This window comes from Podarcis melisellensis (assembly GCF_964234715.1).
Source record: "Podarcis melisellensis genome assembly, chromosome: 5".
Classification (NCBI taxonomy): domain Eukaryota; kingdom Metazoa; phylum Chordata; class Lepidosauria; order Squamata; family Lacertidae; genus Podarcis; species Podarcis melisellensis.
In genome coordinates this window covers 49,905,219-49,932,881 of record NC_138537.1, presented here as the reverse complement: position 1 = coordinate 49,932,881, position 27,663 = coordinate 49,905,219, and the positions used below count along the sequence as shown (strand labels likewise).

At 42.5% G+C, this 27,663-nt stretch overlaps 2 protein-coding genes across 9 annotated transcripts in view; one reads left to right on the top strand and one right to left on the bottom strand.

Annotated features, from left to right (window-relative positions):
- Nucleotides 1-3,463, top strand: part of AFAP1L2 (actin filament associated protein 1 like 2) — a 72,182-nt gene extending 68,719 nt beyond the window's left edge. For all 3 annotated transcript variants that reach the window (XM_081912154.1, XM_081912155.1, XM_081912156.1), the window contains one exon: nucleotides 135-3,463. In XM_081912154.1, coding sequence (XP_081768280.1) covers nucleotides 135-161 — 27 coding nt within the window. In that variant the 3' untranslated portion in view covers nucleotides 162-3,463. The remainder of the gene's footprint in view (nucleotides 1-134) is intronic.
- VWA2 (von Willebrand factor A domain containing 2) overlaps nucleotides 1-27,663 on the bottom strand; it is a 37,919-nt gene that overhangs the window by 556 nt on the left and 9,700 nt on the right. For 3 of the 6 annotated variants that reach the window (XM_081912157.1, XM_081912159.1, XM_081912158.1), the window contains exons 4-15: nucleotides 26,811-26,885; nucleotides 23,187-23,320; nucleotides 22,834-22,943; nucleotides 18,043-18,237; nucleotides 17,095-17,228; nucleotides 15,530-15,662; nucleotides 13,881-13,936; nucleotides 13,080-13,187; nucleotides 10,802-11,380; nucleotides 8,594-9,145; nucleotides 7,154-7,276; nucleotides 4,232-6,017 (exon numbers count right to left, since the gene is read on the bottom strand). In XM_081912157.1, coding sequence (XP_081768283.1) covers nucleotides 5,890-6,017; nucleotides 7,154-7,276; nucleotides 8,594-9,145; nucleotides 10,802-11,380; nucleotides 13,080-13,187; nucleotides 13,881-13,936; nucleotides 15,530-15,662; nucleotides 17,095-17,228; nucleotides 18,043-18,237; nucleotides 22,834-22,943; nucleotides 23,187-23,320; nucleotides 26,811-26,885 — 2,327 coding nt within the window. In that variant the 3' untranslated portion in view covers nucleotides 4,232-5,889. Of the gene's footprint in view, nucleotides 1-4,231; nucleotides 6,018-7,153; nucleotides 7,277-8,593; nucleotides 9,146-10,801; nucleotides 11,381-13,079; nucleotides 13,188-13,880; nucleotides 13,937-15,529; nucleotides 15,663-17,094; nucleotides 17,229-18,042; nucleotides 18,238-22,833; nucleotides 22,944-23,186; nucleotides 23,321-26,810; nucleotides 26,886-27,663 lie in introns of those variants that run through there. The other 3 variants (XR_014168548.1, XR_014168549.1, XR_014168550.1) reach the window with 3 other exon arrangements.

Here is a 27,663-nt window from a genome sequence, read left to right as displayed (position 1 = left end):
TAGTGCTTATTATGGCAAGAATAATTTGCCCATGGCCTATGGCATATTTAAAACTATTGGGGTTTTGGAAAGAAATATATAAAGATAAGGATAAGCTCTCAAGTGGGGCCTATTTTTCCATTTTTGTTTTGCAGGAATGGGAGAAGAAAGGTGCTAGTTAGGCAATCCTAGCACCAATAATGGACTCAATATTAGAAGTGGCCATTCGTGGACTACAGGATTCTCTTGCAAGTACAGAATGGTCTAGATGAGGTAAAGCATGGCCAGCTGTACACCAAGAAATAATGGATGGACCAGGGTCAGAACCCAGACGAAGGAATTTGCTCCTTTTTTTAGCAGAGGAGTGCCGTGCAGCTGAGAGAGTTAACCCAAGTGGAAACCTTGCTTTTAACCCGGCCAATGTACATAATGATGCCTTTGTGTATTTCTATTTTGGTGTTTTACTGTTGTCCAATCCAGGATTTGTTGTTAGCAATAGAACAGCAAGGACTGAATTCTTGCCAGATCTGTTTAATGTTCTTCTGATACACCAGGGCCCTGGGGATCACGGAGGTAAATTCAGTTTCCTGAGCTAAAATCCTGAAAGCTGATTAAGTAAATACAAGTCTCTGTGTCAGACTTTTCTGTTGGAGAAGAGCTGTTCCAACCAACGGAGACAATTTTGGCCAGGGAGACCAAGAGACACAGCTAAAAGGTATTATTATTGTTGTACACAATGCAGCCTGACTTCCCACAAAGAATTCCTGACCAAAAAACAAGTACAGCTCAGTGGAGGCTCATTTGTTAGGGCAAATGGGGGCAGTGTCCCACCAACCCTTAGCCAGATCCCACCTGCCTGCCTGCCTTCTTACAACCAGTCCAGGACTGGCACTGGCAGTGAACATTCTCCTCCTTAGCCTCAGTTCTGCCCTTGTAGCACTCAGGAGGATGGGGACAAAACTTAAAATTAGTTGGCTATGTCTTTCATTGGCTCTGGCACCACCTACTGTTGGCCTCCCATCCAACTAGTCCCAGTGGGTGACAACCACTGCTACAGCTTCTTAATTTTCAATGTTTAATGCTTGTACAAGGAAAGCCAGGGCTTTTTTCAGCTGGAACTCAGTTCCAGCACCTCTCAGGTGGGTGCCATTGCCAATATAAGAGAACAAGGGAGGTGTTCTTGGGCAGTTCTGGCATCTCTTTTTTCTAGAAAAATAGCACTGAAGAGAGCTATTATCAGTTGTCGGCACAAGAGCAATGCACTGGGTTCACAGGTGACTAGACATTCCAATACCCACAGACGACAACTGTGATTAAGAAGGGCTTTCCAGTGGGCATAAGTAGCAGAGATATCTCATTAGGACTAAGGATCTACACTTAAATGCTATAGATTAGAGGCTGTGCATGGATGGGAACTTAAATCTTTGTGGACTGGGGCCAGAAAGTCATTTAACGTAATTCTTTAGCCACTGCATCTGTCATTTGAGGAATAAAGGGGTGGAATCTTCTGTCCTAGCTTCCAAAATGTGATTAAGTATGCTGTGGGGTGATTTGAATGCACTTTAGTTACTCTGGAATGCTTCAGGTTAATAATATACACGTAATAGTAACGTGTAGGAACAGATGCCACATCATCATATTCTGCACAATAGTTGGCATACTGTATGGAAGTTAAGTGCACAAAAGCGAAGGAGAATTTGTTTACCCAAGTATGGTGAATTTAATCATCCAAACATTTGGAAGAGTGGGGAATTCCACCCCTTTACCTTGAATATATTCTTATCATTCTGTTTTCTGTAAACAAAAGTATAATTAGACCAAGGTAGAACTTGACTGAGCTGTGTTCCCCAAACCCAAGGAGATTAAATTATGTATATAAGGCAGAGTTAGGTGTGGACTCTGTGCCAAAAATGTCAGGTTCCTGAATTTTAACCTTGAATATGAATAATTTTTCAAAGCTAGCTGTATACAAAGGAAAGAATTTTTTATTAAGTTGTTTGTGCTAACACAGTACTAAATGCTGTAAAGACCACAGGTACTTGAGCTCAGTATCTCGCTATCCAAGGGCCTTTTCAGATGAACATTCTTTTGTGCAATAAATGTGCACTCCTGCTGGTCAGTCGCTGCAGGATCTCCAAACATCTTTCCCCAAACTACCTAGTTTATTATGAAAAAACAGCTTTCCCCCCTCAGCAGTAGAAGCGATATTTGCCCCTACTGATAACATAGGGCAGTGTACAGCAATTGGTGTACTTTGATTTAATTGACTGCTGTGACTTCTAGGCACTGAGTGACTCCTGCTCTACTACTTTGCTGGGAGTTCTCTTATTGCTCCAGAAATAGGTGGTGGGGTGGAAAGGAATATTCACACAGGATTTTTCATCCCACACCAGTCTTCTGCCATTTGTAAACCATCTCTCTCCCCCCACCCCCCTTTAGCTCCAAGATTCAGCCAAAATGGCTTCAAGCATGTGCCTAAGCAGGTACCCTGACAATCAATAAGAATTTGCTGTTTAACCACGTTTGCTTTCTTAGTATGTATACCCCATTGACTTGTGCCAGGTCAGCATGCATAGGATTGTAGTCTTAGAAGTACTTAATGCTGTCTGGATCATTGGGGCATCAATTGGAAAGGCCAGAAACTCACAAGGCGGGCACAAACCCTAGATCTGTGAGTATACATTTTCTCCTTTCTTCTTTTGAGAGGGAAACAATCTCCAGGGGGTTACTTCATATCAGGGGAGAACAGTTTCTTAAGTTTGCAGACAATATATCATTTAAGCTAAAAAGCCACCTGTGTAACGTAATCACCGTGTATTTTTTAAAAAACCAGGCTTTTTAAAATCACAGTACAAGCATATCCACTATCCACAGGTTACAGTCCCATCTGAAAGAGCTACACCATGTGTGCCACCATTCTGAAAGCAACAGGTATTTTACCATTTGTCATACAAGTAGCATCCACAGTTGTTGAAGTAATGGGTCTACATTGACCCTAGGAATTAATTGTGCCAGTGTGCGCCTTGTCACTGCCATTGTACATGTCTTGTGGTGTCTGTACTGCATTTGTCTCTCTTTGCTGGTGCAAGTGTTTAAGATGGGGGAATAAGGGCAGGGGAGGCAGAGGGGTCAATAAAGTTTTGGTCCTCAGGTGCCCTGACAAACTGGAAGCATCAAGGGGGAAGGTGCCAGAGGTGTACCCCAGCATCTGTGCCACAGATCTCATCCTGACACACAGTGCTGTGTTTCCTCCACCTCAGCACTATAGCTGATAGTGGGGGGGGGGGGCGGGCCAGGGACACAAAAAGTCAATTTGTAAAGCAGGCAGTTTCAGACCCAAAGCATTCATTTAAATCACCATAGAATGAAGTTGTTACTGTGTTCCTAGCTAAAAATAATACTTTCTATTTGTTGTACATGTGTCTTTTCAATCCATTGCTATTTTAGAAAAGTTTTTTTTAATAAAGAAAAAGGTTGGCTATAATCTAAGCGTGCGTGTAAAAATCATTACATAGTCCAAAAAACGAGAGAGAAAAACCAAGCAGTGTCTGTCTATAACGTTTAACTTTGCAGGCCCATATACAGCCAAACCTTTTTGTTGTGTGGGCATGTTAACATAATCCAAAACTCTCTTTGATGAAAATAAATACTCTCTGGGAGTTCAAAAAGGAGGGCAGAAAAACGCCCTTTTGTCCACTGGGGGGCCCTCTTAGAATGGAAAGTAACTAGAAGCTGCTGATGTTTTGTATAGAAAGGCCAGTCTTATCTTTTACACAAATTTTCCCCTAATAAAAAACACTTCTCATCCAGCTTGCTCTGAAGGCTTGATTAAACAGCCTAGGGAGGGAGCAGCCTACTGCAAACCTCAGGTTAAGAGAAAATTGCACAAACTCTTCTGATTACAAAACTCCAGCAGAGAAGCAAACTTTAGTGTCCATTTGCGGCTATGAAGAAACATCAAGCCTACTTGCAATCAGTGTTGGATGCTGTACATGCTGGGAAAAAGGAAGTGTTGCAAGGGAAGGCTGAGCGCTAGAATGTCTTACGACTCCCAAGATGGGCAGAACTGGGTGCAAATGCTGCCTCAGATTTTCACCTTGTTCTAAATATTTTTCGGTGCCTACTGTTTCATCATTTTAGATGGGTTTGCTAGTGATGGATGCAATCTCAGCACTCTGAAATTTACTCTTTATTTTCAACCATTTTGACTTTCCTATCTGCCTCAATAGGAGAGCCAATATAATCAAAATGGATTTTAGCCTGCTGCTTTCAGTGGGTCTATTCATATGGCATAAACTTTTTTTAAAAGGTAGAATAAAAACACAAAACAACACTACAGTGCAGGAAGGTTGAAATGGCATATAAGGGCACTGGGAGCAGAGTGGTGAAACTTGTCTTCGTACCTTGTTTGAATAGCTCAGCTGTGTCTATATTCCCTCTGCTCAGCTGTCCCAATATCTGCAGATAAACAAAAATACATTCCAAGAACTGAAAGCTACTCCTGCACTAGAGAACGAAACCTACTTCAGAAACCTTACATGTTTATATCCTTAACACAGATAAAATGTGGTAGAGCTGCAACTGGCAAAACTAAGAGCACTGCTTCTGCGAGATAAATAGAAAACTGATATGGATTTGGTGGTATAACAAACAAACAAACAAACAAAACCCTCAATCCAGTAGATTCAACGGTTCAAAACAGCTTTATACCCATCTTAACCTCATCAGCATTTTCCCAAGTTATTTTTCACATTATGTTACTGCACGATGGAATGGCATAACTAAATGAAGCTGGTGCAGAAAGTCAAATGCTTATTAAATATTGCAACAGGTGAGCTGCTGATGTGGTGCTTTAGAACTGCAAAATGCTTGTCAGGCCCAATTTAACAAGTTTTCTTCCTACAGACAGAAGATGCAGAGCGAAAAACAAACAAACAACAACATACAGAGGACAACACAGAAAAGAATCGAGCATGGCACATGTACTGGGTGTTGGTTGTACCACAAGCAACGTACAACCAGTAACCAGAGCTAGCCAACAGATTGCTTTTGCAAGCACAGGTTGCATGCTGCAAAGGAAGCCATTTCTAATAAAGTGATGAGGTGGTGCCCGTTTTTCTAAATAGTTGCACACTGTTTAGTCAAACTGATAGAATTTATTGCAAAAGGATTCTTGCAGCCAGTGGATTGGGAAGCTTGAAAATTGATTAGAAAAATTAATTGGAGAAAATGAGCCACCCTCATTTCCTCCACCTCAATCCAGGGGCAGATGGCAATTTAGCTGTGAGTGGACTTCATTCTGAGTTGGGATGTCAGACACAGAAGGGAAGTCCCTTTGGAGGGGGCTTCGCTGTGAAGATCCAATGGGGGAGCAGTGGACTTTGGCTATATATTAGAGTTTAAGGCTTAAACTTAAAACTATCACATTTTTTTAACCTGCATATTTGTAAATAAATTCAAATAATTAAAAGAAGGCATAAGCCTCCAGTGACCTCCTTCCCAAGGAAACCAAACCCAAGTAAGCACTGCATGCCTGGAACTTCTCGATGGTCAGGGAAATTCAGGCATCTGTAAACAATATAAATCAAACCTTAGTCATTTTGCTGGTTTCATCTGAACTTTAAAATGGTACCAACTTTCCCAAGAATGTCCAATCCAGTACAGAAACCGAAATCTTCAGAGCTATGGAACTCACCATACAGAAGAGACGCTGACCTTAAATGGTGAAAGTGTCAGTACAGCAACAATAAATATCTAATATCAACACAAACTAGATATTGGTCACCTCATTTGGCGTACCAGGAAGTGATTCTGTGCAAAACTCCTGTGCTTTGGGGAACAGCATTATTGCTTGCAAACGTTGACTGTGTTTCAGTTCTTTCATACAATGTTTTCAGTAGCTGAAGATAGTCAGTGAGTCTCTGGAATTTGCCTTTTGGAATGCTTGCGAGATCGATACAGCTGTCGCCAGCTGCGTCGGTTTTGTGGAGCACGGACCATGGCTGGATGCATCTGTGAAGTGTCACCCCTCTGAATTCCTATATTAAAAATAAAGAATGATTGTTTCCCAGAGCAAACAGTCAAATATGGTTTTCCTACATACAAAAATTAAACATGAATTTTAAATGAAGCCTTTTCATTTTTCCAACAGGTTGAAATGAGGCCTACAAATGAATCTGTAGGTCTGTAGTGAAGTTGCTTCACTTAGTCCATTGACAACCTAGCAGGGACCGAAAAGGTTAACTTCAGCTATATATCGGTTAACTCTTTCATCATTAAGACTATCCATATTATGGCTCCTCCCAACACCCAAAGATTTCACTAGTATATTTTCCAATGAGGTAAGGTCTTGTTTGCACTACAGATTATTATGGTTTCTTCAGCAATCAAGTTCCATTTATCATGCTTCTGGCAATTTAGTAATACAACGCAGGGAATATTGCAAGGGGTAAGTTATGAGATCAAAAAGGAATCCCAGAAAACAATGACGTTTTTACAGATAAAGATATGTGGGAGTGGAAGCAAATATGTGAGTACTCTTCTCTTTTGGTATTTGGTCTCAAGCATCCTGAAGGATGTCAGGAGCACCTTGACTGGTGGATGCAACCTGCTTTGTGAGGCTGGTGTCATCTGTGCAGCAACAAGGACATGCTCAAAGCGCCAACCTCATAGGAAGACAATTGTAGGCCTCCTCCTATGCTTCCTGATCCTTCCAAATAGGTCAATGCAGAAAAGAGGCATTGCACATGCAGAGCGCCTGTTGTTCAGCAAAACAAATACAGTGCGCACTACATGCTAGGTTGTCCTGCTTTTGCTGTAACAAGCTGACTCTTTTGGAATGAGATCCAACGTGAAAGAGTGTGCCAATTAAACCTAAGAAATATATGGGCTTAAGAAGATTGCAGTGAGTCATTTAAGATTAGTATTTGTGAAGAGAACAAGCCAAAAGTACATTTACCAGTCAACCGTAAAATTTGATACTATGAAGCTTATTTAATTTCCCCACCCTCCCTTTTTCAGCATACTTTTAGGAATGTGATCTAAATGGAAATGAATTGACTTTATCTGGGGCAAAGGTACGGAGCAAGTGGATCATTTGTTTCAGATGGGGACAATGAATCTAAATGAGGGAGGAGGCCTAAATGCCTTTTGGCTACTGTACTTTGATGCTTACTGTTTTCACAGTGAGGTCCTACCCAGCCTTGGCACCGACACCAGTAGCTGCCATTTCCAGAAACACAAACTCCATCATTCATGCAGGGGTTGGGTTTGCAGAGGTTTGCTGGCTTCTTGGCCTCTGCAACAGACAAAAGAAAACAACAAGTCATGTTGACTGGCAGGCGCAAGAAGAAAGAAAGAAATCGAAGCTTTCTTAATGCCGCAGGATTCCAGTTCTGTGGAGATGGAAATCAGTGAACACATCTCCTGGTATTGCAGAAACACCTTACAGCCTTAGAAGAGGGAAAGTCTCACACCTAGGACAAAGCTATACATTGAGTGCATTACTTAAATTTCACACAGCCAAAATCACAGCTGAAACTTTTTTGCTGGAATTAGGGATGCCAGCGTCCTGCTCCAGAACTTTCTACAGACCCTCCTCAACTCACAATTACTGTTCCTGGTCCCCATTTGTGCCATCACATGCCCTTCCTTCACACACAGGATCTGACAGTACATCACCTTACCAATCATTAAATAAATTGCTAAGCTGTAGCTGTTCAAAGACTACAAGTTCAGTCTCATCTTGAGTTGTTTTGTAAACAAAGCACACTAGCCCGTGAAAGACCAGCTAGTCCTTTTGCCATTTACCACAAGCAATCCCTGTTTGATGTGTTAAGAATATGCACTAATCTTGGATGAACAATGGCTTAAAAGGTGAAACAGATAATCAGACACATGGCAAATACTGATTTGAAGATTGTTTAAACTAAACACGAACGGGAAGAAGTGTTCAATGTGGCTTCTTTTCAACTTCAAAGAAGGGGGGTTAGGCATATGTGGTTGTTAGGTAGTGCTGAAGCATAGATCTTATTTTTCTTCTTTTTCTCAGAAGTATGCTTACATCAGAAAAGGTAGCCCTGAAATCAATTGGCATTTCAAATTCAAGAACTAAATATGGCTCAAGTTTGGAAATGTCCAGACTAGCACTGTAATTTTATTGCACTGATGTTTCAAGTAATGTACTTTACTGGTATTTGATATGTACAATGCACTTCTAATTCAGTGTAAATTGATATTTAGCTAGCCCCTTCGGACACTTGATATTGGTGATAAACCAAGAAACAAATGTGAATTCTAAAAAATAATAATATATGATTTATTATGATAGAAGTGACAAGCCTGTAGTCCTTCCAGATGTTAAGACTCCAACTTCCATCACCCTGAACCATCACAAATTGAATACTGGGAGCTGTAGCCCAATAACATCTGGAAGGTTGCAGGTTAGCAACCCATGGCTTATGGGCATATGCAGGGAAAGAAGGGCTGGCTCCAGGTTACGCTGGGCAAAGGGTTATCCAAAATATTAATAAAATGAAGGTATTAATAAAGAAAGGTGGTTTTATTCTATTCATTGTATACAGATACAACCCTAAAGTCAAAATAATCATCTTACCATCACATATTCTTTCAAGGATAAGTTCTTCATTATTTTTTAGCTCTTCATAGGAAGGAATCCTCAAGAGATTATTGTGAGAACCTGCAATCCTCAGCAATGAGCTCACTTGAACTTGTTCCATCCCAATAACCAGTAGCGATACATCATTATTACGTAGCTGTTGAGCTGGGACAACGGCATCCTCCACTCCAGCTCCGCTTGTGACCACCACCACAATCTTCTTCACACCAGGCCTCGCTCCTTTTTGGACAGTCATGAGATCATCATAAATATGGAGCAAGGAGCTGCCAACCGAGGCAGAGCCACCTACAAAGGGAGCTTGACTGATGGCTTCATGGAGATCTGAGCTGGTCACGTGTGTGTCCAGCCCAAACGTGGTGTGAGGCCTTTTCCCAAAGACAACAAGGCCTACCTGAGTCACATCCCGATTGATGTCAAATTGGAGAGAGAGGCTGCTGACAAAGGTTTTCAGCTGCACAAAGTTATTCCTTCCAACAGAAGCTGAAGAGTCCAAAGCAAATACCAAGTCCATAGACTGAGATGGGCAGCCTAAGGAAGGAAGGAAGGAGCAGCATTAAGCTTCTGAGAACATGGCTCAATAGCCTGAATAGCTGGAAGGCATCTAAAACACAGTCAAATGAGAGGGAATGCTATTTGCATAAGGTCATATAGACATTAGTTTGGGCTAAATTTAGAAAGGCAGGAGTCATAGAACAGCAGATTTCTTTTGAATTGTAAAAATTAAACGGCACTGAGCAAGCAGTAAGGTGAGGCAAAGCCAGTGCTAGAATATTGGATCACATTCAAGTTCCTGCTTGGTTCTGAGGCTCACCAAGGTGCGCTTGGGCCAGCGACCACCTCTCAGTCTAACCTACCTCACAGGGCTGTTGTTAGAATTAAAATGTATGCCAGCCTTAAGCCACTGAAGGAAGGGAGGGAGAAAAATGTAACAAATTAAATCAAAATAAACCCAACATTTAGTTCATTTCTAAATAGCTTAGTCAAACTAAAACAATTTTCTAAATCAGGCATCCCCAAACTCGGCCCTCCAGATGTTTTGGGACTACAACTCCCAGCATCCCTAGCTAACAGGATCAGTGGTCAGGATGGTAGTCCCAAAACATCTGGAGGGCCGAGTTTGGGGATGCCTGTTCTAAATAGTTAACTCATAATTTGCTTAGAAAAACTATAGAAGGTATAGATCTTAGAAGGTATAGATAAAGATCTAAATCAATTCCCTCTGATCAGCAAGAGGCCATGGAAGCATTCACTAACACCACCTTCTCAGAATTTGTTCTGAAGAAAACCTCAGCTAAGCCTCTGAGATGGCTTAGCAAATAGCAGATCCATTTTGATTGCAGGCAACTAGAGTTGATTAACTGTTGAGAAGTGATGCCTTTGTTCCTATTTTCCATCATACATCTTCAAGTACCGTATTTTTCGCCCCATAGGGCGCACCTAGTTTTTTGGGGGGGAAATAAAGAACATTTTTTTTTATTTCCTCCCCAGGAGCGGGGCTGGGGAAGCCCGAGCCCCCAGCCCCCAGAACAGGCTGCTATCCGCAAGCCGTGGGAGAGCTGTGCAAAGCTCGAAGCCTGGGGCGTGCTGAGCTCAGGCTTCTGGGTGCAGGCAGCTCTCCCACGGCTTGCGGATAGCTTCCTGAAGCCTGAAGAGTGAGAGGGGTCGGTGCGCACCGACCCCTCTCGCTCTCCAGGCTTCAGCGAAAGCCTGCATTTGCCCCATAGGACGCACACACATTTCCCCTTCATTTTTGGAGGGGAAAAAGTGCGTCCTATAGGGCGAAAAATACAGCAAGTGGTCACATAACAATTCCATGATTTCTATTATTTCCTATGGAAACACTTCCAATGTGGAATTTGTCCACTCTTTTCATAGTTTTGTCAGATCTATTCCTGGCCTTGGATTCATCTGATCTTGCTTTTCCTTCCCTCTCTCCATGGCTCTTGCCTGAAAATAGCTGCTGGGATGATGACCAGCAAATCACAAACAAAAAAACCAAACCAAGTAAGGAAATTGGCTGTTCAAATAAGTGAATCTGTGGAGCATATAGTGAGGTTTGGGCAGAATTCTTTAAGTGCAGATAAGTGAATTTCTGGATAGCAAGTATGTGGATAGCAGGACCTGACAGCCAATAGTAGATGCTGAGATACCAAATGATAATGCTTTCTTACCTAGAACCCTTACCTTGGCTGTCTATGCTGCATACTTTCCTTTGTAGTTCAGGAATCTTGTTGAAGAGATCTTGTGGGGATGAGTAGATCAGTGTCCACTTTGGATTCCCTGTAATATTATCCAGCTCTGCTTTCAAAGATTCGCTGCCAATTCCAATGAGGAAGACATCTTGGCCTCTGCTGTACTTAGCTGCCTCTGCCACCGAATCCTGAGCATTTGAATCCGTGAGCAAGACGACCACACGGGGGAGGTCATCGGGTGTGTCAGCAAAGACTGGGCCGCTCTTAAAGCCATGCTGTGTAACGTACCGCAAAGCTTTGCCAGTCAAGGTGCTTCCTCCACTGAACTGCATGGAATCAACAGCCTTCACCAGACTGAGAGCATCTTGGTGGTCTCCAATGCCGACGGCCATTTTGACATCGTTGCTGTACTGGGCCACACCCACATTCCCTGGGCTCTCTCTACTCCACACGGCTTGGAGAAACCTCTTCAGGAAAGCTTTATAGCGCAAGAAGCCTTCGAGGGTGGTACTGGATGAACTGTCCACCAGGAAAAGGAGGTCTACGCTGCATTCTAGACTTAGCTTGGGTGCTGGAAATTTTGTTTAAAAGTATTAAAAAAGGGTTAAGAAGTCCAAATAAAAATGTAACGAGACATTTCTAATAGGGAGTCTAGAGTAGCCTGTTGAAATCAGTAAGCTATGATAATTTAGGCTTGCCAACTTTTAATTACAATAACATTCACCCCAGGCCAGGGTAGGATCTATCCACAGTGCAGAGTGTGCAGAATCCTGGGCCTTGCTCCCAATCTCACTATAAGCAGAATCTGCAAAAGCATTTAACAAATGAATAGTCACTAAGGACTCAGCTACATTAGTTTTTTAAAAAGCGTTTTAAAAGTGTTGTGACACCAGATGGCACTGTAGAGTTCCATCTTTCGCCAACGTGATTTCCCATTATGTGGTTCACAATGCGTTTTCCTGAAACCTTTTTTTGAAGGGTCTTAGATCCAGCCTACGATATGCTACCAGAAATGAACTGCTTGATCCATGTCTTCATAGAAATTCCTAGCAAAAATAACACTTGCTCTCCATAACAATATTCTATGTATAGAGCCAATTCAAGAGCGGCCTGCGATTTTGAATGCTGAATTCCTTTTAACAGCCTCCCCAATTATTTGATGTTTGCTGCCTTTTGCAGACATGCCAACTCTTTGGGTGTGGAGAAATAAGCAGCAACGACAGGTTGGCTGCAAAGACATAAAGCAAAGCTAACAGCACTATCTTATACATGTCTGCTCAGAAATACGTTCCAGTGAGTGTAATTGGGCTTGTTTCCAGGAAGACTGGCTTATAATTGACACCAGGCAGGCGCCTTCATGGTGACTGCTAAAAACATTTTTGTTTAGGCAAGCCAATCCAGACATATAAACAGGTTTTAATCTGGTTTTTAGCGTTGCATTGATTGTAATTATTTTTTTTAATAATTTAAAGATTTGTTTTTAACTGATAATTTTAATGTTTTCGCAAACCATTTCAAGGTTTTCTTGCAAGCAAATTTTATATGTGTGTGTGTGTGTGTGTGTGTGTGTGTGTGTGTGCGCGCGCGTGTAAATAAATAATTAATTGCAGCCTGAATGTCCTGAAATTGTCATCAAGAACCTTCAGGTCCTTTTCCTAAATACACTAACATGGAAGTAATTAACCTCAATGGGACCTATTTCCCAGTGAATGTGATTAAGATTACAGCTTTCACCGTGGGCTCATATAGACTTCTTTTTGTGTCGTATTTCTAGGCACAGGTCTGGACTTTAAAGCTCTGTGTCCAAGCAGTTATTTTTTTGTCCCGCTGCTTCCGCCAGGAAAACCTGCATTTTACTGCTGAACTGGAGCAAATGGCAATCCACACAACCCATTTGCTGTTTGCTCTTATTCAGCGGTAAAACACATGTTTTCCTGGGAAAAGCGCAGGGGCAAAAATAAAATAAAATCGCTCAGATCCAGAGCTTTAAAGCCCAGACCTGTGCCTAGAAACATGGCGCAAAAGGAAATCTGGATGAGCCCCATGTCTCAGTCACCAGAAACAAGCAGTACAAAAAAAACCCCTTCCTCTGAAACATTTAATGTTTTGTTTAGTAAATCGAGTCTCTTAACCCTTATCCTTTTCTCCTCTTCCCTGTTATAAAACAAAAATAACAACAACCAGAACTGTTACAGGAAACTGAGTGATGTTCGTGACACATTAAAAAACAACAACCTCAAAGCACTGGTGCCTAAGATGAAAAGGCATACCGCAATTAGCATCTCCTCCAAAGCCAACTGGGCAGACACAGTGGTATCTTTCTAATCCCTGCTGAATGCATGTGCCTCCATTCTGGCAAGGATGAGAACCACAAGGATCTAAAAAAAACAAACCAACAACCAGGAAGGAGAAAGACAAGGGTACCCATTTAATTTGTTAATCAATGATTATGGAGCCTTTCTTCTTGTTGTTAAGTTGTAAACAGGACCGAGCTCTAGGAAAACTCAGGCACAGTTCACACGGCATCTAAGCAGAGTATTTAACCCCAAGATCCCTTTTTCGTGTCTAGCGAGAGCATATCTTGCCTTTTAGAAAAGCAAAATAGACTCTGGAACACAGTAAAAGGGTCTTCATTTGGCACTCTTCTTATAAACTAAGCTTCTCCTGTTTCCCTTTGTTGGCAAACAGAATGTCTATTAATTGAGGCACGATCTTATTTTACCCCAATTTTTTTCTTTTTTTCTCTTTTTAAAATTGATTTATTATACCAACACCAACACAGACAACACTCACAAAACAAACTAACAAAAAGGTACTGCAACTACAAATGCAAAGCAGATGTTACAGATACATCCCTAATTCAGTTCTTATTCATTTCTATTTGACATCCTTCATCCTCAATGAAGGTCCAGTTGTATACTTAGTCAACTGTTTCTTTCTCAGTTCCTCTTCTCTATTTTTTCTCTTTATCTTACATTCTTACACCATAATTTGTTTTGCGGAAATTAGTCAAGACAAGTCCAGGTATTAAATTAATACCTCATTATTTTTCATTTTGAAATGTATCTTACCTGGGCATGTGGTACGGAAGCATCTAGAAGGATACTTGATGAAGGTGTTCCTCCAGCTTAATTAGAAAAGCCAGTATATAAAAAAGTGAGATTGGGATAAACTTTAGTCTATGAAATAGAAGTTGACAACTTTCAGTTTGGTTAATATATACACAATTTTATGCATGCCTAGTCAGAAAGCTTTGCAAAAATAAAGCCGGTGGAAAAACAAAAATAAAAAAACAAGGCAGCAAAGATTTCACCACTGACGTCTCTAAACTCCATGCCAAACTCTTATGTTTACTTACACTAGGTTTAACCAATGTGGTGCCCTTGAGATGCTGGACTCCAGCTCCCATCTGTCCCAGTCAGCAAGACCAGTAGACAGGGACGATGGGATCTGGAGTCCAATAATGTCTAGCTGCATAATCGCTGGCTCCGCTGCCCATACACACACATTTGCTGTAACCCCCGAGAAGTACATCTTGAAAGTATGCTCTTCATTTACATAAATCTACGTACTACGTAAGATATTCCAACTTCAGAATTCTGTTGGCCTGCTCAAAAAAAATTGCTCTTTTCAAAGCTATTTTATTTCTTTACTTCCCACGCTGCTTCAATCAAGATTTGTGTGTGTGCTATCACAAGCCTGCTTCCTCCCACCATCCCTAGCTAGTCCCCAAGGTAGATTTCTCATAGAGGAAACAAGTGGGGGATGCAGGGGGGGGGGAGGAGCTGAAAGGAAATACTACATCTTTTAAAACTTCTTTATATACAGAAACAAAACAAAACTACAAAAGGCACACAGATCTGTTTTCCTTTCCAAGTCCTTTCTCAAATATTTCACTTAGGGGTACAAGCCCTTCTTACAAAGATTTGAGCATGCAACTACTTCCTTTTACAGGCATTTGACATTACTTATCTTGCATAATTTTAGGATATATCCTCAACTCAGCATGCAGGGAATTTTCTTGTTGGACCTGCTGCCCCCAAGCTGACAATATAGCCCTGTGTTTGCAGACTTTGGGCTTAGCATTGGCTGCAATATGAGCAGAGGCTATTTCCTGCCAGTGATTGAGCCTTCGCCCCATATCAGGGATGATCTTATAGCACTGTCAAAGGAGCAAGACAAGAGAAGAAGTGTTTCTTCCAACCAAGAGGCATGAAAAACATCCGGAGAGGCCTCGGTTGCGTACCAGGGCCAGCTGTGAGAGTTCTGGACCTGGCTCTTTTTCTACCTCGAGGAAAGTAATCCATTGTGACACTGGAGGGAATTCAGGAATACAAAGATGTGCCCTGCATCTGAATCAAGAGATACTGTGTTGATTTCCAACTATAACTGGACTCAGCCAAATCTCTCTGCCTCTTTATCTCTCTTTTTTTTATTCAAATGCAAAAATCTGCTGGAGACACTAGCTTCCAGGTGCTGTTGTGGGTGTAGCCTTGGAGTGTTTGAAACCCATTTTTTGTGTGTGATGGGCTCCGTTTCTCCTGCCTCTCCCCCACTTTTTTAAACTTCATTTTTTAAAACTTTGCTTAGAGGCCAGCAGGACAGGACAGTGCTGAGCTCCTGCCCAGCCATCACCTTCATTTCCCTAGGGCACCTATACATATAGATTTCATTGATCCCCACTGGGGTTTAAAGGGGCAGCACACTGCTGCTGACTCACTTGTAAAATGGGCAGAGCGACGTGCGTACGGCATTATTGCTCTTCGACCCCTTCCAGCAAAAGTAGTTTCCAACAAACTCTTTGACTCTCTCGAGTGTTTTGCGTTCGCACGAGTGAGATTCAGCTCCGCAGCCTGGGGCAAGGAGAAAATGGTCTCAAGCATAGGCATTCATTGCCTGAGATTGAAAACTTTCTGCACCCCCAAAAAGGGAGCACAGCAAAACATGAAGAGCACATTATTTACATGAGAAGGCTTTAGATTTCATCCCTGGCATCTCCCGCTGAAAATATCAGATAGCAGGCTACAGGAAAGCCCTTTGCCCGAGACCCTAGGAAGCCACTGCCAGTCAGAGTAGAAAATACTGAGGTAGATGGATAAACCGCTTGAGCTGATATGAGGCAGCTTTCTGTCTTTCATGGACACTTGCTTTTCCGATAGCAATGGCAGGGAAGCCAACCACCATTTTGAATTTCCAACAATACACCCAAATACTTCATGTAGCTACTGCCACGGGGTAAAACTGGGCAATCAACAAGGTGGGCAGTGGAGGGAAGGGAAACACAGGACACTTGGCTAGGTAGCACCCCCTCTCTAACTTGAAGCCCACCCTAGGCGTTGCCCAGGCTTCTGTATTGCTTGCTGTGATATACAATTATAAAGGGTCAAATTACACCTAATAGGCATTGTATAGCATGGAACAAACTCTGGGTTTTTGCTGTTGTTGTTAATTAAATTAAGAGGTGTAGGGTGGGGCGGAAGTACAATTCCTACCATAAATACAGTGTGTATTGAGGGGGAGCTTACCTCTTGCCTTCCCAACCCCAATCTCCAAGGAAACTGCCCCTCTCCCATGGCAAGGGCTTCAGATTAAAAGTATTGGGGGGGACGACTTCTCCTCACCGCACAACGTGTTGCGTCCAATGCTGCTTTTCCGCTTCCACAATGGAACTTTCCTTCCTCTACTTGGCAACCCCCCGCTCACTTCCTTAAAATCTTTTACAGAAGGTTGGAAAACAGATTTTGGGAGGGCAAGTCCCTTGGCTCAAATGGAACTCTACCTGCGCAGTGTTGGATACAACCCGCGACATTTACAGCAGGACCAGCATCCCACCACACTAATGGTTTAATTATCAAAAACTGAAGACATTGCTACACGCTCTACAGTAAATATAACACGCAGCTTAATTCTCTTAGGCGTGTGCAGGGACGGAACGGCCGTGTATGAGGCGGCACCACTGCTGGAGAGTCTCACTTGCTGCCTTCAAGCTCTCAGAAACAGGCAACCCTACAGGCAAATAGCAGCTCTACCCTTAATCACCAGACTTTGAAGCTTCTCTTTCTTTCTTTCTCCCTCTCTGTCTGGAATTTCTCTTCCTTCCTGCCTTCTGATAAACAGAAAGAATGCCCTAGATTAGAAAAGCAGCCTGGAGGGAGGAAGGACAAATGAGGCTTTGGGTCCAGGAACACACAAAAAAACCCCGCTGAACGTGACAGCTAGTGCCTAAACAAAATAGATGGCAAGACTTGTTTAATCAGTGTGTAGACGACTAAAAACCATTTTTACCTGGAAATGCAGCGCTGCAGACAGCAGACTCTGTAAGGGTGGTATATAAACCATTGGAGGCGTCATCAGCATCTTCGGCAAAGAGGATGTGCCATTCGGTCGGCTCACTGGCTAGTGCCTGCAGCTCTTCCCATCTGCACAGAAATAATTCAGCACAACAAATAAAGGACTGCAGCATGGCAACAACCTAATGGCAATGGGTGTCATAATTAACAGGGGCTATTTAAAAGAGCATGGTGCATGTATAGATGTGTGTGAAACTGAAGCCCAATAGCAGCCGTTGCTCTGCTGTAGTTACTACATTTTCCAAACACAAACGTTCTTTTCCCGTTCTTACCACATTTGCTTTAACGAAAGATTTTCCAGCACACACCCTTGCCATTATATCAATAGAAAAAGGATGCACACAAAGGTACACCTTGGAGCTTTATATGCACACTTAATGCAAGGAAAGGGAAGGACCTTTTTGATAGTGGCTCCTGTGGAGTTGGCTCCCCACTGAGGTGTGCCTGGCCTCTTCATAATGCTCTTTTAGAAAGCAAGTCAAGACACATGCCTTTTTCCATGCTTTTGGAAGAGGCATAGGAGTCCAGGGTTTTTTTAAAAGTCAAATTTTCTTATAGACTCGTGGATAATTTAATGTTGTTTTTGTTGTTGTGTGTGTGTGTGTGTGTGGTTATGGAGTTGTTTTAGTATATTTTATTTATTATATTGTTTTGTTTTCTTCATTTATTGATGTAAACCTCTCTGGGATACAAAGCTCTCCCTAGCGATGCCTAAAACTCTCCCTGGCGATGGGTTTCTAGCATGTGGACCACCACTTTCTCTTCAACTCTCTAGCCTGATAAATCTCACTTCCACTGCAAGCCTTTTCTTCAGTCACTGGTAGTCAATAAGTAATGGAGCACCCCTGGCTTCTTCCCACTCTAGACTAGAGGATAAACTTACCTTGGGAAGCTGACTCCCACAGCAAACACAGCAATCCCTCTTTCTTTTAACTGCTTGGCTGGCACTGCCACATTGCCCTGAGATCTCCCATCAGTAAGGATTATAAGGATCTGCGGTATGGATGAGTTTCTGCCCCCAGAGAATCCTTTCCGCAGAATGTATTTCAGAGCAAGTCCTGTTTCTGTTCTCCCACCTCTGAGTTAAACAGAAGAAGAAGGGGGATAAGTTAACACTGCTCTCTGCTTCGTTTCCAATAGAAGACCTGTCATTTGCTCAGGGAAAATGCTAGAATACAGAATATGGTTTGTTTGGAAAGTCAACAGGTGATGGAGACTATTACTGGAAGAAAGAAGGCTGTATCACATAAGTAAAAACAATCTTGATAAAATAGGTGCAACATACACAAATATGCTATTTGAGAGCAAAACGAGAATGCATTTCTCCTTTCCAGCAGGCAGGACAGCAAAGAGGAGCAAAAAATGTTTTGAGATGGTGCACGTTCCTCTTAAATGTAATTTCTACTTCACTCTTCTCCCCTTTCCCTACTGACTGTATAGGCAACAGTCATTATACATTGCTTTGGAGTCAAGTAAGTCTTATCCAATAACCCATTACTATCAAGTGGGGGGAAACTACACATTACATATGTACAGTCATACCTCGGCTTGCAATCACTGTGGGTTGCGTGTTTTCGGGTTATGGACATGCCGAACCCGGAAGTACCGGAATGAGTTACTTCCGGGTTTCGGCGCTTTGCGCATGCATAGAAACACTAAATCGCACTTCGCACATGCGCAGAAGTGCTGAATCGCAGCGCTGTGCCTCCCACATGCATCACATTCGCAACCCGAGGTTTCACTGTACAGTGGTACCTCAGGTTAAGTACTTAATTCGTTCTGGAGGTCTGTACTTAACCTGAAACTGTTCTTAACCTGAAGCACCACTTTAGCTAATGGGGGCTCCTGCTGACGCTGCGCCGCCGGAGAATGATTTCTGTTCTCATCGTGAAGCAAAGTTCTTAACCTGAAGCACTATTTCTGGGTTAGCGGAGTCTGTAACCTGAAGCATATGTAACCTGTGGTACCACTGTACAATGAAATCCAATGGCCCTTCTACCACATGAGAAAACCCCACAAGCTTCTGGAGAGGAACATGAACACTCTCCACACACCACTTCTCTGGTCCAAATTGCCCCACCCATTCACAGTCAGAGGGTTCAAAAGAAACACTTGTCCTATGGTACTTTCTAATCAGGGGAATCTCCAGGTTGCAGCCTGGGGCAACTCTATTATCTTCTGGTTCATTTGTTTTAACACAAAACAAGCTACTTCTCATAGAGAGAGATCTGAACCTGGCACTCAGGGTGAGTGCACGTATGATGCAAGTTCATCTCTTGGCAGTCACAAGAGCAAGTAATGACTCGCACACGAGGAACAGTCACCGCATCCAATGGAGGCAGCTCACACATGCAGAGTCACCGGGTACCAAGTTATATATGTATGCCATGATTCATCTTGCCCTGCATGCGGGGGATGCTGGTTACAAAGATTTCTAAAGAGTCACTGCAGGTGCAGTTTCATCTCTGCCCCCACACTTGCACTCCAACATCTGTTAAATGGTAGGCTGCAGAAGTCCAAGACATTAAGTGCCGTTCTGGGAAGCCCCCTCGGATTTTACTAGCTGGTCACTGGCTCTATTAGCCAAGTATTTTGGCTGTCACAGGGTTTTTCTTCTTCTGCTGTGAGAAATCATGCTTGACATACAAAGAATCTAAACTGCAACAAACACAAGGAAAGACTGGAAATGATATACAGTGTGGTAAAACAAGTGTGCTGGTGGTGGCAATGCCACAATGCTAACACTTCGCATAACTGAAGAGGCCATCTAAGGTGAGAATTGCAGAATGGTCATATTCAGTATTATATTTTCTTGCATACTTCCAGTCACCACTCCAACTAACTCTATAACAAAACTCCCTTGATTATCTCTGTTTTCTATGCCTGTTGTGGGAGTTTGACCATTTCCAGTTACTCTTTCTTAGAGCTGCTTTTATTTCCATTCAAAATGATCGGGGCAAAATTGTGAATAGACTCCTTTTAAAATAAATCACTATGTTACCCCCTCATTTCCACATGCCTACAACTCTTTATTTTGGGCCATGTTTATTCAGTTTTTAAAAAATGGCCCTTATTGTGATTTCTGTATTTCCTTGTGTAGTCAGTATTTGATCATACTCACGCTTTGTGGTGCTTGGTTCTTTAATCTACACACTTCTCTTTGTACCACCCTATAATTCTCAGTTCTCTAAACTCCTGCCAGAGCCGGCTTTGATCTTTTCTAGGTCTCCTCTTTATTCCCTTACTTAAACGCTCTCTCTCTTGAGCCACATGTCAAGAACGCATCAGCAACACTGCAGTAGCAGTCAAATCTTCCTGAGCCAGCTGCATTTTGTCATTGCTTTGCTTCCATCTCCAAATGACTCGAAACTCTTGATGGCTTTGATTTTAAATGTGGCAGGTGTTTTTTTTTTAAAAAAATGATTTCTTAGATCCTGTGCAACCAGGACTGTTTTTCGATTGAGGAGATGGGAGTTCCTTTCAGTCAATGAGTTGGCAGGCCCTTCGGTTTTAGTTTACCAACCAAGCCAGGAATGTCCTTTCCACATTGTTTGTTACGACAAAATTGGCACACGCATACCTCACATTCATATGAATACCTGCGTGTGAGGCGTGTGAGTTTGTCACCAGAAAGCAGCCTCCTCTTTGTTTTCTGGCACTGTGTCTTCTTGGCACTAACACCCAGAGAGAGAAAGGAATGGTGTACCCCTTAAGTGATGTAAAATTTGCATGCAAGTGATTAAAAACACTGTGGCAGGATGCTTATCCTTTTCATGTGTCTTATCAGCAAGAAAGTGATTTTGTGAAGCACAATGGGCTTAGCCATGAAGGAGAACACTATGCGAACCAGAATCACCCTATAGATATCGACTCACAGCCCCAATGCACTAGCGGGAATCCTTGAATTGGCTTCTACTAACAGAATGAGGTGGCTGAATCTGGCCCACTATTTTAATGCATACGTCATTGGTTGTGATACTTCTAAACTGCTTGAAGCCTATTTTAGCATTAAGAGCCACAGACAAAAGATTGAAGAGGGAGGGAGAGAACCAAGTGGCCATGAACGCAGACCTTCATATTTTCCAATTCTGCCCTCTGAAGTGGTTGCTGCCATCCTGGCTATTTTTGCCAGTGATATCTTTAAACTAAAACCAGGATTTACTGGCAAACTGAAGGACGTTATCTCTGCTGTAACTGTCAACGTCCTCTTCTCAGCATTAAAGGAATGTCAGCACGTGTCTAGATTCCAGATATTCAATACCATTTCACAGCCTCTGCTTTCAGTTGCACTTCAGAAGCAGTCAAAGAGGAATCAGGGGTATGCTTTTCATACTCTGTCTTCTCTTGAAGCATTAACAGCTCAATCCAGTCCCACAAGAGGCATAGAGGAATCTCCACTTAGCACAACAGAACCCCATTTTTCTCTCTCCTCCATCTCTTTCCTGGTGGCAGGTGCATACTTGGTGTCCAAAATGATCATGCAGAGGGAGGGCTGTGTGGGAGCCCTGGAGGTGTGCAGAGATCTTCCTGACGCATAGAGTGTCTGTGTGCACATGTTGGGATTTGAGAGAGAAGGGGGGAACTATGCTTCAAAATAAGTAAAAATGAGGAAAACTTTCTAAATATTAGGCTACACCATGTTATGGGGAAATATATATGCAAAAACAGCACAAATTAGCCACTTCATGTCTATCCCTGGGGGCAAAAAAAAATATCCACAACACACACACACACACACACACACCCCTACATCATTTCTGGAATACAGGCAGTGACTGTCTTAGGTGTGTCTGATATGTGTGTGACATCACAAAAGGGGGCGGAATGGAGAGAGGTGGCCTTATGTGGGTGCCGCCGATGAACGTGGAGGTCCAGAATGTAACCACCACGCATGTACACTAGAAGGAATTCCAAAGCTAAGGAATGGTAAGTCCTTGCTGTACATAAAGGTTGTCACCAAGAGACCATCTCTGATTCACTGTAATGTTTGTAATCTCATGGTCTTAAGCACACTTAGGGGGTGGGTGGCTGTGTGCCTTTGAATACTATTTTACTTGGAATCACAAATAGGGAAAGTGCAGTTACACTCAGGTCCCACTTACTGGCTTCCCATAAGCATCTGGTTGGCTACTGTGAGAATAGGAAGCTGTATCCATGCCTTTGGTCTGTTCTAGCAGAACTTTTGTAGTTGGTGGCCCACACTCTGATTCTTAACACATCCACTTGGAAATAAGACCTATTAGATTAAACATAACTTACTCCCATGCCAGCCTTTTTGTTAAGTTAGACTGACATTTAAACTATTTGTACCATGGGACATCGAATATGGCTAGATATAGAAAATCAGCTTAAATATAAATATACCAATTAAGTTAGGTCCCAGGAAATGATCTGGAGGTACATGAGGCCATCATATTGCTGAAGCTAAGCTGGTGGTCTGGTTGACAGGAGACCAGTTGGGAACCAAATGGATGCCCCCCCCATCCCCGATTCCATAAAATAATGAAGTCAGGATATAAATCAATGAATAAATCATAAAATATTTCATTCACAACATAGAAAGTAAAATGTTCCAAATACAACATGAACATGCAACTATCAGAATGAAACTATTACTTGCCAACTACTTATTTTAACTTCCTTAATAAGAACTCGCACGTATAATAATTCTTACTTGAACACAATCTTCCTGAGTTTGTCTTTTATCTCCTGCTTGGTGAAATATGCATCCAAAGGGAACTCCAAATGAGGAGTGTTGCTGAACTGTATTGCTCCCACTCTGACCTGAAAGGGGAGGGAAGGTAAACAAGGCGGATTTATTTTTATGCAGTTGCTACCATTCCAGGAATGCTCAAAATGGCTACAGCAAGAACAGACATGGGAAGTGAACTAGCAAACCCCATAAAGATAAACTAACAAGAATTCCCCAAGTTGCCTATATTCTCCTACAGATATACACAACATGCATCTCCCAAATTCTACACGGCACCCAGTGAGTGGAATAAACTGGGGGTGGAGGGCGCTCACCTTTCCTGGATTGATGTCCAGAGCATCACAAAGCTTGACTGCTAAGTATTTTGACCTTTCAAAGCTCCCTTTGCCAATGCTGTAGGATCCATCGAACAGAAACAAGACATCAACTGGGGCAGAGCAATTCATTACTGGCAGAAGAGAAAAGGGGGGGGGGGGTTAATCACAACACATAGTAATAATGTTAAGAAGTCAGGTTGGCTGGGAGGACAGAAGGAGGAGGAGAAGAGGACTGGCGGGGGGTGGGATGAAGTATACATGCTGAAAAGAAACCAAGGATAACATTCATTATAATACATTAGCAAGTGAAGGTCCAGAAGGAAATAAGAATTCAAATGCACATCACCATTCGTTAAACAAAAACTCAGTACATTACACTTCTTTGTTTTGTTCCCAGTTGCTAAAGTTTTCAGCCTCTAGATCACGAGTGGAGAACCCTTTTCAGTGCAAGGGGCACAGGCAAAAATAGGCAGAACAATAACTGTGAATTTAGTCTCTGTACTGTAGGCTAGTTTTATCACACTCACACACCCCTCTCTGTGTGGTGTCTGTAATCACAAGCGATCAGGATCTAACCAGCATCACTCCAGCCATTCCAAAATCCAGGAAGTGGGAGAGATGATAATATTGAACGTAGCCATATGGTTACATGTTGCAAGCAACTGTCTTGCCTTGCGGTTCCAAACACCAGCCTGAGAAAGCCTTTAAACCTGCAACCCTCAAGATACTGTTGGACTCCCTGATTCCCATCAGCCTCAGCCAGGATGACCAATGCCCAAGGATGATGGGAATTACATCCCAACAGCTTTTGCAGAACCACAGATTCTGTACTGATCCTTAAAGCACATCCCTAGTTGGGTCAACAACTTTCAGGGTCAGGTCTTAATATTCCCCAAAGATGGATCATTCCTCTAAGCTCAACTAACCTTCTCATTGGGGGGGGGGGTGTCATAATATCATAGAAACTGCAGTCTGAAAGAAGCAGAAGTTATATCTGCAATAGTAGCTGCCATAAATTGCTGATTAATCATGACTGCCTATGCGCTGAAAGGAATTTTCTCTCTCTCTTATTATTTAAAGACACAAACGAGATGTCATGGAGCCTCTTTTGACTTTACAGCTTTGTTAAGGATGATTTAGGTACATTGCATTCTGCTTGAGGGACTTGGCATTAATGATCCCTACAGTCTCTTGCGGCTCTAAGATTCTATTAAATTCATAAGTTTAAACACTTGTGGTTTCTTGAAGCAAGTTTCTCAGAGTCAGTTTCATACTAGCATCAGGTTTTCCTGAGACCATGTCCTGGTGTTACCTGAGCATGCACAAACTTGCCTGCAAGGCAATTACTAGTTGCTGGGAGTGTGTGCCAAGGTAGAAGCTTCAAGTTGACAGAGTTGGATTAAGCTAAGGTTATCCTTTCATTTTACAGGGAGGGGCCTGTGAAAATGGGCAAAGCACAAACATGCCCTTGGAAATTTGGAAAACATTTGTTTCAGTCACTGTAAATACTCTACATCCCTGAAATTAGTAAAAAAAAAGGGGGGAAGAAAAAGGACTGCACTGATAAATAGGGAATAAGCATGTCGGCAAGTAAAGGCTGCTTCCATGTTACAGCACTCAAAACAGTGCACAGAAAAGCTATCAGATTCAGTTACTGAAAGCCCAACTACAGCAGAGACAATGGGCAAAATCAGAAATGGAATCTTACAAATTGTATTCCCCCATGCTATATGGGCCAAATTCCATTAAATGTGGGAGAAATCTAAGATCAGCGTTCCTAAAGTTTCTATTGCTATGTTTTTTCACAGCAGCCATGCAGGAGAAATGATTGTCTTAATTTTGATTACAGCGGTGACACTAAGAGAAGGGTTCCTGCTAGCCTTTCCACTCTGCCCAGTGTTCAATCCACACCTCGGAAGCTGCTGTGTGCAGTAGAGGAGCAAGGCTTTTTATTAGCCTTGTTTATTTTAAGCAGATGATTATGTTTTCAGTTATCTGCCCTCTTGTGTCTTGTTTCTTCCCCTCCCCATTTTAATTTTTAATGATTGCTTTGTTGTTTCTTGAATGTTCTTAGCTTCTCAGAGTCCTACTCTGGTAGATGTAAAAGGTGGGACACACATTATTCTAATAAAGTAACAAGAAATGCCATCTTTAAGGGAAGAGTTAAATCGCCTTGCTCCATACTGCTCCAATCAATTTCAGAGTTCCACTATCATCTGCTTATGAGTAAAAGCAAACATTGGGGAAGCCAGTTATGAAAACCCTACATCCTATATTTTTGTTTGGCTTATTCCGAGAGACCTCTTCACATGATGGCCCAAACCCTGTCCCCAGCTCCCTGGACCCTATGATTTCTATGCATGTAGGGTTTTACTGACCTGGACTACCCATCATATAGGATTGTACTTTGCATAGAGGCAGTGTTTTTTTCTGGGGGGGACACACAGGGGTACGCATACCCCCCAACATTTTGTGTATCTAAATTGAGGGGCAGTATTTCAATATGAGTAGGAAAATGAGAGTACCCCTATAAAAAATTTTTTTAAGCAAAACCGCACTGCATAGAGGTCTGCATGCAAATGCTTCCTTGCTCAGACTTCCAGACTCAACTTGTGAACAGTAGGTGGCTGGAACAGTGTCATCTGTGAATGGGACCAGTGGTATGGCCCAGCTGCCCCTCAATGCAGAGGAAACCCCCCTGCAGATAAAATGCATTAGGGGGACAAGAAGCATTTAATTGATAAAAGATTTTGACATTCAACAGGTATAGTGGGTCAATTTAAATCCTACGTAGCTTACATATTATGGTGTACTGTATTTGTTTTTATAGCCCCTCCCACCTTAAACCGTTGTTACCCATCCTAACTCCTCTGATATATAAAAACTGAACTAATTTTAAAAAAACAAGTAGGAACTGTTTATGCAGCAAGGAATGAGAAATTTGCATTTTTAAAGAAGGCAGCCATGAATTTATTCTTGATTTCCTCTCTCTTTCACTTTGTCTTCCAGGACAGCACATCATTATTCCCTTTGGCTTCGATTTCTGCCTAGTTAAAAAGATTTGAAATCAGTCCGCCCCCCCCCCCCCCTAAAAACAGATTAAAAGGGATTGAAAGTTTTAAAGCATTCCACTGAAAGCCACTGAGTCATGTTATACAGTAACCTTGTTAATTCCTATCTGGCAATAGTCCACTGCACCCCTCATTAAACGGTTGCTGGAACACTGAGATGTTTCAGCAACAGAGGATAATACTATAGCTGAAATTAATCCGCTAGGAAAAGACACATATACTCAGAATGCACAGCCAAAGGTGTCAAGCACACATCCCAACACACAATTAATGGGTATAAACCATACAGTTTCCACAGCTGCTCTTCTCCCCAAGTTCACCTCCCACTACAGCAACATAAAAACTTTTCAGCCTGCAGATCGAGCTAGCTTGGCAGCATAAATATAGAATAAATTACACAACATTAGGAGCTCATAGTCAAAGATCAGAAATTATTTTAAATAGCTGGGTGAATAAAAATATGTTGATTATGTAATGAAGGGTACAAATCTGCAGGCGGGAGAACTAGGCATTGCAAGAGCTTTTTGTGCAACAAACAAAAAACACTCACGTTGGCCAGCTGCTGAAATTTTCTCAATGGTTTCCTGGCTGACGTGCAGTTCTTGGATGCTCCATGACACAAGTGCTATAAAATCAAGTCGTCAACACAGTTAACCAGCTATTAGCAAAATATTTTAACAGAACCTCTTTAAAGTATTGCTTTCAGATGATTTCCAGAAAATATCAGGATAGGGACAGGCAGCAACAGAGCAAGCCCGTTGGGCACCCGGGCGGCGGACATGACCTGCACCCAAAGGTGGGGCCAGCCAGGGCAGGATGTGATGCGGGGCCTCTGAGGAGTCTGCCTGCCTCCTCCCACTCAGCTGCCCTACAGTTGGGGGGGAGGCAGCAGGCAGACAGTTTGGGGCAGCACGGAGCCTACGGGCACCCAAGCCACTGTGTCACTCCCAGGAAAGATGCATGGCTTGGGTGTGCTGCAAGCCCCACAGTGAGTGCCGCCCACCATTTTGTCACCCCCCTCAGTGGTGACACCCGGGGCGCATCGCCCCACTGCACCCCCCTTCCTCCGCCCCTGAGGACAGGATAGCTTGTGTGCTTTCTCTTTGGCACCCATTAAAAGATGCAAATGGTCATACGATAAGCACAATAATCTAGCTTTTTCAGCTTCAGAAAGGCTATCAAGGTACGCAAGACACAAAAGAATACTAGGCGATATTCAACTAAATTTTACTCTTGAAATTAATAGTCGTCGTGATCATTAGTTTCAATGGGTCTACTCTGGGTTAAATACCACCCACGTTGCTTCAACACTGAACAAAATGTTATGGAATTGACGGAGCTGACTTAAATCTGACTGGTATCAGTGTATAAAATGAGTAATTTCCTTACAGTTGAAAATATTT